The following is an 11,668-nucleotide window of genomic DNA, read 5'->3' as shown; positions in this document are numbered from 1 at the left end:
AGGAATGCTGGTACCGGGCTAATTTGTAACACAGATGTTAAAAATGCCTCAGCCGAAGTGCAGAAACAGTTGCTAACATGTTGGTTTTGAGCTTTACTTTCAATTTGGCCTCTCTACTCAGGTTTCAGTCTTTTGCCCATAGCCTAATGTCTGCAAGTACCTTGTGCAGAGCAAGACTCTTAGTTCACATACACAAAGATGAGAAATAATGGGCCATACCCATCTTGACCTACTCACTTTGTTTCGTGACGTTCCTGATATCATGATGATGAGAGATGAAATGCATTGTGTCTTCCTTCTTAATTTCCATCTCCAAATGGCTGGTGGTTTAATCATATGGTATTTAACAATAATTGTTTTATTGTCTTTGCATTTTCCTACATGAATTCTGTCATCTCCATGCTTCATGATAAGGGGGACAGTTTGAATTGTGTTTATACTAATGTGGAAACCACTGACAAATTCAAAACTTTGAACTGTAAATACAGTTGTCACAAGCTGAGCAGAGGATGAACAAGTTGGATCAGTGCTACTGTGAAAGGACCTGCACAATGAAAGGCACAACTTACAGAGAGTTTGAATCCTGGACAGATGGCTGTAAGAACTGCACTTGCATGGTATGGCTACAGTTTGAGTGGAGAGTCATGAACTCTAGTGTTTCCTCTGAGTTTTATTGAGGCAAATAATGAGAACTTCCAGATGTATGCTAGCTAATAACAACAAAGGCTTTAAAACTTGATCTGAATCTAAGGAATGGTATTAATAAATACATTTTCCTATTGTTTTAGCAATGCTAGCATGCGTAGCTCCTGTATTTCATGTCATCATATGCAGATGCTATGCAATATGCTTAGCTATCATGTTGTTCCCATGCACTGACTTGCAATCAGTTTCTCTGGATAATTAATTCCCTGCTTTTTGTCACTATAAATACAGCCTTTTTCTTAGCAAATGATTTAATAGATCCCTTGTGTCTGATTTTCTTTGGTCGCCTTTGGTTACAGCTCAATAAGCAATAAAGAGTAAAATATCAGGGTCATATGCACTCTCTATTATATTACAAATGAAAAAGATGTGGTGGATGGAAGATTCCCAAAGGTATCACAACTCCAGAAGTGATTGCAAGTATCCTTTCAGGTACCAAACCATGGCATCTGTGTTAGTGTCCATTCATGTCAAATACATTCATTCTATTTGAACTCATTAAATGCCTAATCCAAAGGCTGTTAGAAACTGGTGAAAAGGCTGTTGTTGTTTATACTGCACCATAGATTGATTTGCTGCTATCTATAATTTGCTAAATGGTTCTCCTTAAGCATAGTATTTTTTTGATCTTAATATTTCTGGAGGGACAATCATTTTGCTTTTAGTGTTGTATGGTATCAAAGCTGGCTGGTAGACAATGAAAATTCTTTTAATTAAATGCATTACATACTTTCATCAGATTATTCTCATAGCTATTATTATTATCACCTTGTAGAAATGTATTGTCTCGTATGTAAAAATTGGAAGGCAGATTACTGTTCTGTGCAGTTATTTCACAGTAATCTGTCAGGTTTTTGCTGATTGGCAGAATGTTTTGCCTCTGAATAGATCTGCCTCTAAAAGAGTACCTTTTATTCTCCTAGAATGGTACTGTGCAGTGCGAGGCTTTGATTTGCCCCCTTGCTGACTGTCCACTTAACTCTGCCCTGGCCTATGTGGATGGCAAGTGCTGCAAGGAATGTCAATGTAAGTTTTACTGTTGTGCCTCCTTCTAATGAGTACTTTGAAATCTTAAAACGAACCTTTTCTGTAAACATGTCAGTGAAAAAACTGATCAGGGAATTAAATATTTGGGTTGAGGAATCAGGCAACTGAGACTTCTCTGAAGTATTCTGAGAAGCTGATAACCAGGAGATTGATTTTTCAGGTGGGGGTATTTTGTTTCATTTTAGTTATGCTAATATATTTTTTTAAAGCATAGATATTTCTTATTGAAGTTTTAAAAGAAGAAGAGTTATTTTAAGAAACTTTCTGCAGACTTCCATAATCTGTCTTTTAGATCAAACTGCTAGAAATTCAGGAACAATTGCCTGGTGTTTGTTTTGACCAATGTCTCTAACACCTTTATTGCAAGAGAAGTGCACTTCTAACCTGATGTTTTAGTGCTAGAAATGAAGGTTCAGATTTATGATTCTTGTTCTGTAATTAAGGGAAGAGGAAACTCATACTAGACCCAAGAGACCAGCAAAAAACAGACATGTAGAAATGCTCTTTCACAAAAGGTCATAAAAGAATTATACAAGAAAATAGATGAAGGTAATTTAATATTGTCATTTAGGATATATGATTACATTTAGATGTCACAGGATTTTGGTTTTGTTGCAAGTAGGGCCATAGAAGGATAATTATAGGTTAATCACTATTGAGATGGACTATATATAATATTTCAGGTTGATTGTGGATGTTTATTCTGTATGTGATAGTTGGTTATTTTAGGCTAGAGTGGAATCTATCCTTGAAATTGAGCATGAGACACACACACTTCTTTATTCTGTAAATGTGGAGATTTTTCTGTGTGGTTTCATCACTCTTCAACTGATGTATAAAACTTCTCATGGACTATAGAGAAATATGTAGCTGGTTAAAATGACATGTTGTAAGATAAAATTCAGGAAGATGTTTTGTACTCCATTGATCTAGCTCCCATAGGAGTTTATTAATATTTAATTGTGTTAGAAGTTACACAAACCATCCCATTTTATGAAATCTTATTAGCTACTCAAGTAGATTAATTCTAATTGAAAGGAAATGAGAATTCAAATACTTCTTTTTAACCAGCTACACAGAATTTCCATGCATATTAGATGACTGGGGAATTGGTAATTCAAGGATGTGAGATGTGTGGAGTTCAAGCCTCTATTTGAATCTCTGACCGTGTTGGCAGAATTTGAAAACCTGATCCCCTGAAATATGTTTTTGTAATGTACTGCCTGTGAATTGAGTTGGGAATTATCTATCCAGATGTTGGTGGGGAAGCTCTCACATCATATGGCTTCTTCCAGAGTTGTTTTATTGAGAGTCTTGGCAAGAATCAAGAAATGTGAATGAGCATATGGACACTGACCTTGTCATACAGCATTTGTACTACTTTCAATTAATATACCATTCTGGTACAACACACTGTGAAGCTTACTATGCTATTTCCTGTTTGATAGTCTTAATGTTATCAAAAGCACTTTAGCTTTAAGTGTTGTTAATTTCATGCCAGTACATAATTCAATTTATAACTAACATGCACACATATTACTCTCTTGACAAACTACCAGAAAAATAATTAGCTAAAAAAATATAAATAAAAATTGGTCTTGAAAAATTATTCCTAATTTCATCTAGGTTATTTTAAGTGACTTTTAAAATCAGTCAACCACTTTTAAAGTGGCTCAATTCCTGGAAATGAAGGACAGAAAATGTAAATTGGAGTCCCATTGACAAGGTAGTTAAATTCCAGTGAAAGGGTGGAAGTTAGAGGCAATGGAGACTGCAGCACTCTCACTTTTTCTCCAGGCCAGTTTGGTAGAAATGCTGAGTTGTCATTGAGTTCATATATGTGCCAGCTGTATTCTGTCTTCTTGGTGTCTTCAGCTCAAGTTCTGAGCTGACTGAGGTCACTGTGCTTGGTGCTTAAGGGGTGAGAGATAATGTAGAGTGAACACAGATGGCTTGTAGTTGAGAAAACAGCTAATTAGGGTTTGTTGCTCAAGGAGCCACTGTCCTTAGTATTGGACAGGCAATAATAAGTGCTGAGAAAAAGTGATGCCTAATACGCTCCTCTTTAGCTGGGTGTAGTGTTTGTTTCAAGAGAGAACATGTATGGATATCACTGTTTCCTTCCTGGTGTTTATGGTATCTCATGCCAGATGATGGTTGTTTCTACCAAACTGCTGTGAGAGAAGAAGTGCCTAGGCAGTGGCAGCTGTGGCCAGCAGCCTTGTGGCTGTGTCTCACTTCTCCAGGGCTGAGTGCTTCCCTCCACACTTCTTCCTTCCTTCTGCTGGTGTTTGAACAAAGCCACCAAAAATCAAGAATGGGGTCTGAGTTAATGACAGCTGGAAGAGAAGAGTTAAGAGTACAGTGCTTCAGGCTTTTATAGTGACCAGCAGGCAGGCTTTCTGGGTTTTTCATTTAATTTTGTTTGGTTTTGTTGGGCTTTTTTACCCTTCAGTGATTGAGGGTGAAGTCATTCTGTATGGCTCTAGGCATCTAGAATTCTGGAAAATAATTTAAAGTGGCTTCACTTTTAGCAGTAAATAAAATAGGGCAGGGACAGACCTGTGGCCCTGGGGCTAAGAGGCATTAGTAGCTTACATCTACAAGGCTAAACTCTCCTCTCCTACTCCCCCAGGAGAGTATCTGTCTCCAGATGACTGACTGGGAATGGCCTCTGATCAGGGCTGTCCCCCCCAGCCTTGCCTGGCACTGCTCCAGAGCATGTTGACTGGTACAGGCCAAAATGGTGCCATGGTGTGTGCCAACACTTAGACTGCAGGGAGGGTTACTGACTGTGATCAAGTGTTTTCAAGCCTGCTGTCTTTTGCTGTTTTGTTTACCTGTCGTGCTTCGTTTACTAGTTGTGGACATCACCAGTTTGGCTCTCTTGATAGGCAGTGAAAGACTGGCACCTCCAGAGGGCACTTGGTGCTGAAATGGGCTGTGATGGGATGAGTTGTGTTCTGGAGGTGGACATCTTCCATGGATTGTATAGGCAGCCCAGGTGATTAAATAATGAACTTTCAGGCAGCTAAAGCTGAGAGGTTAATCTTTACATCAGTTACTGTGATGTGTATCAGATAGGAATGTAAAAGGCTGGATTTCCAAGCCTGGTTCTGACATTAAGCAGTTATGCTGAGAGACTTCCCCATGCTGCCAAGTCCTGTGAATCGGATTTCAGCCCAGCCCAGCATTTACATTTTGGACAGTGCAGCTTTGTTGTATCTTCTTTGATGACATTTTCAACACTTTGGAAATTTCAGCACAACTGTCTCTTCATGTTTTTTCTTAAATGTTTAGTTCAGGGAAGAACACATAGTAAGGAGTTGTTTACATTTTTATTTTTTTTTTAAATAATATTGCCTTGACTTTGGTTTGTCTTGTGAGTCAAAAGCAAAACAAAACAAACAGCAAACCAAACTCTGACCTTCTCTAACTCCATAGCTTTGTTTAAGGACGTTCAGACAACTTGTACTCTTTTGTCTTGTGTGAAGGTCAATAGTAGGAGTTGTAGGAATGGCAATGCATGCAAATTATCGCTGTGTTTTCTATTAGTTGTAATGGGCTAAAGGAAGCAGTGATCTTCCAAGGCAGATAAATTAGTCAATGTGTTGGATATGTTTCAGCTGTAGACAAGCTATTCAATGCAAAATTCAGTCCAAAGCATGCATCTTAGTAAAATGGGAACTTCCTGTGGAGAACTGTTTGGAGTTGGAAGGTAGAGACAATTTTCTCTTTTTATTCCCAATGCAATTTTAAACCTTTCTGGGAAGGTAAATGCAAAATGGCATTAAATTCTTTTCTCCTCTGCAGAGACAAATGCAGTGTGTGGTGGTAGGCACTGACATGAACTGTGGAGAGATTAAGCTCCTCTACTGACCCTAGACAGTATTGCTTTAGACCAAAGACTTGGCTTAAGAAGTACAAGCACAAGTTCATTTGTTTTAAGTGAATTGTGGAAGGACTGCCAATGTCCTAGTAGCTGAGACAATTGGTGCTTTGTCAGCGAATCTTATTATGGTAACATTTTTTAGTTGTTGTATTAACACTTAAGCATCACTTCCAATAGCTATATGTTTTGTTTTGTTTTTTTTTTTAATTGAACTAGCATATTTTTAACAATCTAGCTGATTTTCAGTTTAAAGCCAGAAGTCATATTTGTACCAGTATCTGGTGCACTGATAATTCCCATCACCAAAGACTGATCTCTGGGAAGAAATTGCTCTCTTATCATCACTGTCTTCCTCCCAGTGACACTGCAAATACTTACAGACCTAATCGCAAACTATTTAAATCTATCCCAACAGATTCCTGTAGAGGTTAAAGTCTGAGCCATTATGCTCAGATCTCTAGGCTGTGACTTTTCCATGCACCAGGACATTTGATGGGTTTCTGGTGCATTGTAGCCAAACCACATTTCAACACAAGTATTTCAAGCAACTGTGAGAAGCATGAGGTTGTGCTGGATCAGCTCACAGTTCTGTCACTAGCAGGCATGGGGAAGGAGTGTGTAAAGGAGGTATATAACTTGGGAAGGATTTTTGAACAAAATAATTAAGACACCGATATGGAGATTGTATCTCTTATAGCATGTGTGAGTTTCTGATGTAGTGATCCATCTTGCGAACTTACAGAAGATAATTTTATGATTAAAATGAAAGGGGTTTCCCCTCTTGCTCTTCATGATACACTGATTTATTTTTTTTCCCAAAGCTAGGCATTCTTCTTTCAACTCCAGTACTTGTCATGTACTGACACAGAGAGGAGGAGCTGTGAAAGCCCATCTGCTTTTCCTTTGCACAGCAAACTTTTTATCTAGAAACTTAAGGAATATTGATCAAGTTTAGTCTGAAATTCATCATTTATCCAGGTGAATTGAAGTGTTGTGCACTTAGGCCTGTGCTGTTCACCAAGTTTCATCTTTTCACAAAATTGCCACGTTTTTCCTGGGCTTGTACCCTCTTGCCTTAGGTGACATCCATCAGTAGCAGGGTGGGATACCAGCTCCTGCCATGTTCACCTGAGTGCTGAAGACACTTATACTGCATTCAGTGTGGGACAGAGAAGAGACCACAGCTTGGAGAGAAATGGTTGAACACAGGATTAGTGAGTGCTAACTGAACAGGTCATCTTACCCTTACAGTAAATCAGAAGAAGGGAAACTGAAGAGCAGCTCCAGCAGGCTGGGACACAGCTTGAGTCTGAGGGCTGTGAGCAGACAGCAGGCTCAGGGAGACAGTACTGAAGGAAAGAGGCAGTTATAAACAGTGAAGCCATGAGTATTCATTTATCATAGCTTTTTTTTAAAAAAATGCACACTTTAGAATAAAAAGGAGAAGCAACTTTATGGCTGATGCAAAAGATTAGTTGCTTTTTGATTATAAATATTTATATGTGGCTTTTTAAAGAACACAAGTGCAAATAAAGCATAAATTTTGTTATATTGAGATTTTTTTTTTTTAAAAATATGAAAGACCAGATAAATTAGTCTACTTCAGAATAGTACTAAAAGATATCTGGAATGTAGCCAGCACTGAATTGTTTCCTAGGGCCATGTCATTTATTATAACCTCCTGTAGTCAGCATGCACAACTCCTGAATGTTATTTAGCAGAATAGTGTCCATTCAGCCTCTAGTTTCTGGATTTCCTATGCTAAAATGATTCACATCAACCTTATTTCTTAGGCTTTTGAATTATGTACAATGACAGTATCACACTGGAAATACAGATAAAAAGCATTATATATCCACTTGTACTACTGAGATGAATTACATTGTACTTTACTGACTGTTTAAACCATTTTATTACTTCAGCAATTCTTGTCTTCAGAGCTAAGGCAGTATTTGTATTCATTTAGAAGTAAAGCACAAATAATTTTTCTAATGTAGTATTTTTAAAGGGAAAAAAACCATGTCCTTGAACTTACATAGGTCAATAAAATCAGTGGAGCTATTTGCAAGGCTACTGTAGAAAAGTATAATTGATGCATGTGTCATTTGTGAATCCAGCATAGCTCCTACAATCTCAGTCTCACAGAAGGTCGAGGTTGGAAGGGACCTCTGGAGCTCACCTGGTCCAACCCTGCTCTGCTCAAGCAGGGCCACCCAGAGCAGGCTGCCCAGGTCTGTGGCTTTTGAATATCTATACAGATGGAGACTCCACAACCTCCCTGGGCAACCTGTGCCAGTGCTCGGTCACCCTCACAGTACAAAAATGTTTTCTTGTGTCCAAATGGGGTTTTTTTTGTGTTTTAGTTTGTGCCCGTTGCCTCTTGCCCGGTTGCAGGGTACCACTGAGAACAGCCTGTCTCTTTCTTCTTCATTCCCTCCCATCCGGAGTTTGCATACATTGGCAAGATCTTCTCAGGGCCTTTACTTCTCTGGGATGTGTTACATCTCAGGAAATTGAGACACTTTAAGAATGTCTTGCGGCATTTTCTGTGATACTCAAAGCCAGCTGAAGACGAAGGACTCCTTGGCTTTGGGAGGCTGGGCCAGTCTGAACCTTGACCCAAACTGCTCAGTCTGCTATATTTTCCATTGTAAAGCTACAGAAATTTTCAAACTGTTATTATACCATAGCAATATATTTGGTTTATATCTGTTATATAGCCAATGGCAGAATTGTCAGGGGATTTTTGCTGCTGAGTTTGTAGTCTCAAGTGACCTTTGTTCTGTGTAAACTAGGCAGGATTACTCAAGAAGGAAACAGTCTTTTCACTTGCAATTCACTTGCAATTCCTCTCTGAGCAGGAAACTAACTCCCTGTCTGTCTGTTGTTCTGTGTAAACTAAAATACAGCTTACAATAAATTGAAATACAATAATTTGACTTAGAATATTTTGCTCTTACATTTCCTTTCCTTCCTTCTTTCCCATGTCCTTTGAATTTCATTGTTCCATGTTAGCATAGGAGGACTGGGGGAGTCAATGCCTTTGCCTGTCTCAGACTTTTCATGCATCAAAGTGTGGCTGCCTCTTTGGTGAGCAGCTTTTAGCTATTCTGGGTCCCATGCATTATGGAACTCCAATAGAAGACTCTAGATCTGGAGGCAATGTATCGGTATATGAGGAGACTTCCAGTTAATGGTAAAGTCATCTAGTTTTAGTCTTACTGTGTGCCTGAGGAATGAATACTAAAATAAAGTGTGCTTAAGAAAATCTTTATCCATTAAAGTACATTACACTGAATGTATAGCAATCTGCACTAAAGAAGAAATTGGAAACATAATATTGGTAATTTTATTGCTAAAGAATTAAAAATATTTTTTTACATGAAGATTTTTGCTGTAGGCCATGCTCTGCTCTTCTTAAAACCTGTTTTGTTGAGGTTGTCTGGGAAAAGAAGCTAATCTGTTCCATTCCTTTTTCATTATGTTCTTACCAGGGAGTTCATAAAATATAAAATACCTGCAGCGTATTATTATTTTAGTTTATTTCCAGTGCAAATAAAACATTAACATATGCTAGATATGAACATTTTGACTTTCAGACAGCTGGGTGTGAACAGATTGACATTGTTCCAGTTTCTAGCAAGTTACTACCCTGACTTTAGTAATGCTGGTTTCACCAGAATCTGCTTAGTCATGTAGCTATGAACTAATAATTTGAAAAATCTGATTCTATTTCTAATTACAAAAATAACCTAGGATATGTCATATGACTGTGTTGATTTCATTCTCACCAGTGATGTGCTCATGTCACTGTACCTGCATCATTGGAGTAAGGGGTTGTTTTTTGGTTTGGTTTTTTTTAGCAGCCAGGTTTTTTTGCTGGGGTGTTATTGTTGGGGGTTTTTTTGTCCCATAATCAGAAGCACATTGCCAAATCAGCAACTTGTAGCTGATGTTCCAGTTTTTGCCTGGATCTTTTATTCTGTAGATCTGGGAAATATCTGTAGTGTCAATAGCAATCATCTTCGATGGCCATGTGTTCTGAAAAGAAGTTTGCTTTATCTGAAAACCCCAAAACATCAGGTTTTGGACAAGGCCACAGGAAACTAAGAAGTTGGAGGCAGAGAGTACTTAATGGAGCTACATAGAGTGAAATACCAACACCTAACCAACCAAATGAGATTCATGGCCTGTGCAGTTTTGCAAAGATCAGTTTGCACCTGATATACTCTTGTTCAGAACAGGATTGCCACAGGGACAAGGATTGTCTGGGTGGAAAGCTGGCCTGGGCAGACACTGGTAGGAGATATATGGTAGGGTAAAAGGAGGCACATATACAGTTTTCTGACAGTGGCTGTGTCATGTGAAATGAAAAAATGGGAAGGTTGTGAAGGCTTGAAACTCAATAAATAAAATACTGGAAGAAACCCCACTAAAAAAAAAAAGCTGAAAATGCTGGCAGCCCATGGCTTGGACAGGTGCGGGGCCAAGAGTTGGACTTCAGTGATCCTTGTGAATCCATTCCAGCTTGGGATGTTCTATTATTTTTATGTATCAGTTTAACCATCATTTGCAACTTCGATCTTGTTTAACATGTGACATCTTAAGACCCATGGAAACTCAATGGAAGTAATAGGTTGATTCTTGCAGTGTGAGCCCACCTTGACTTCTGCTGTGCTCTGAGAACTAGGCTGTGGTGTACAGTCTTTCATCATCTTGAAAGCTATTTACGAGTGATGGTTAGAGCAGCTCCCAATCATTCTTCCTCTTGGTGACAATTGATCACAGACAGCAAGATCCCTGTTATTTGTTCTTTTCATTAAAATTCTGTGTTTTGAAGTCTAACCTCTTACAAACATTTGTGGGCAGATCATGAGGCCTAATAAACCTTTTCATTAAAATTCTGTGTTTTGAAGGCTAACCTCTTACAAACATTTGTGGACAGATCCTGAGGCCTAATAAATAAGATCCTAAAGTAGTTAGGAGATGCAACATGCCTGGTTGCACAGCATGTGAAGTCTGTTTAATGTCTAGAAGGGTCCTCCTAAAGACAGTAGGAGTGTTAACAGGTTTTAAATTTTTTTAGTTATCAGTGGCTAAGTCTTTCATTGATGTAGTTCCCCCCCCCCAAATAAAAGGAACGGTCACATCAACAGTTGCTGTGAATTACAGCTTACTGTTTTTCCATGACTGGGCTACAGCCTCAGCAGATGCACTTGAGAGAAATTAGCTGTGACAAAGCAGAATCTGTGAACATCTGCTCCAGCTGCTTTTAAATTTTTAATTATTTCAAACCCTGAACTGACTTCAGACATGAAATACTGTATTGTTTGGGAATTCACAGTACATAATAGTAACTTCTAGCAGCCTTGAGAAACAGGGGCATGATGGTAGATGTACATAGGTTTCTGTTTAAAGTTGTCTTTTGAAAATTTCCAAAACTATTGGCAATACCTGATTATTAATAGCTGTCATAAGAATTCCATCAGATAATGTCTAATCCCACTTTTATGGGGATTAAGCAGGCATGTAATGTTTGCATTGAAGTTCTCTTAGTCTGGCAGACTGTTGTGCTATTTATAAACCTTTAATATAATTGTAATACAGTAGTTATATATTTAATATCAACCTTAATTACTTTTCTTCTCTTGGCACCCTCTAGGGCTTTTGTGGTGGCATTTGATTTTATTGTTTGACATTTTGCTGTGAAAGTTGGATGGCCAACATAGTTAATTTGTCATAAAATGGATTGAGTATTTTGATCCCGTTAGTCATGCCCAAGTTTTCAAAATCCTATGTTTAGAGCACAAAATACTCCAGTCCTGTTTAGCAAGCAGAATATGGTCTGTTGCTCTAAAGCCACAGTTTTGCATGTACTTGATTAGAACTGATTTGGCTGCTCTATTTTACCAAAATAAACTTGCAGTGCCAGTAGCAGTAGTGCCATTTTTAAGAGAAGATGGCATCAGACACATTGCCCAGATTGGATCTGTGCTTACCAGGAGAGACGTGCCATTTTTAAGA

At 38.4% G+C, this 11,668-nt stretch overlaps 1 protein-coding gene across 1 annotated transcript in view; it reads left to right on the top strand.

The window, feature by feature from the left end:
- NELL2 (NEL-like 2 (chicken)) overlaps positions 1–11,668 on the top strand; it is a 133,798-nt gene that overhangs the window by 34,026 nt on the left and 88,104 nt on the right. The window contains exons 7-8 of the mRNA XM_009072914.1: positions 489–617; positions 1,629–1,731. Coding sequence (XP_009071162.1) covers positions 489–617; positions 1,629–1,731 — 232 coding nt within the window. The remainder of the gene's footprint in view (positions 1–488; positions 618–1,628; positions 1,732–11,668) is intronic.

The sequence above is a fragment of the Acanthisitta chloris genome, unplaced genomic scaffold (assembly GCF_000695815.1).
Source record: "Acanthisitta chloris isolate BGI_N310 unplaced genomic scaffold, ASM69581v1 scaffold2044, whole genome shotgun sequence".
Lineage (NCBI taxonomy): Eukaryota > Metazoa > Chordata > Aves > Passeriformes > Acanthisittidae > Acanthisitta > Acanthisitta chloris.
The sequence above is the reverse complement of the archived record's forward strand: the minus strand, read 5'-3'. Positions and strand labels throughout refer to the sequence as shown.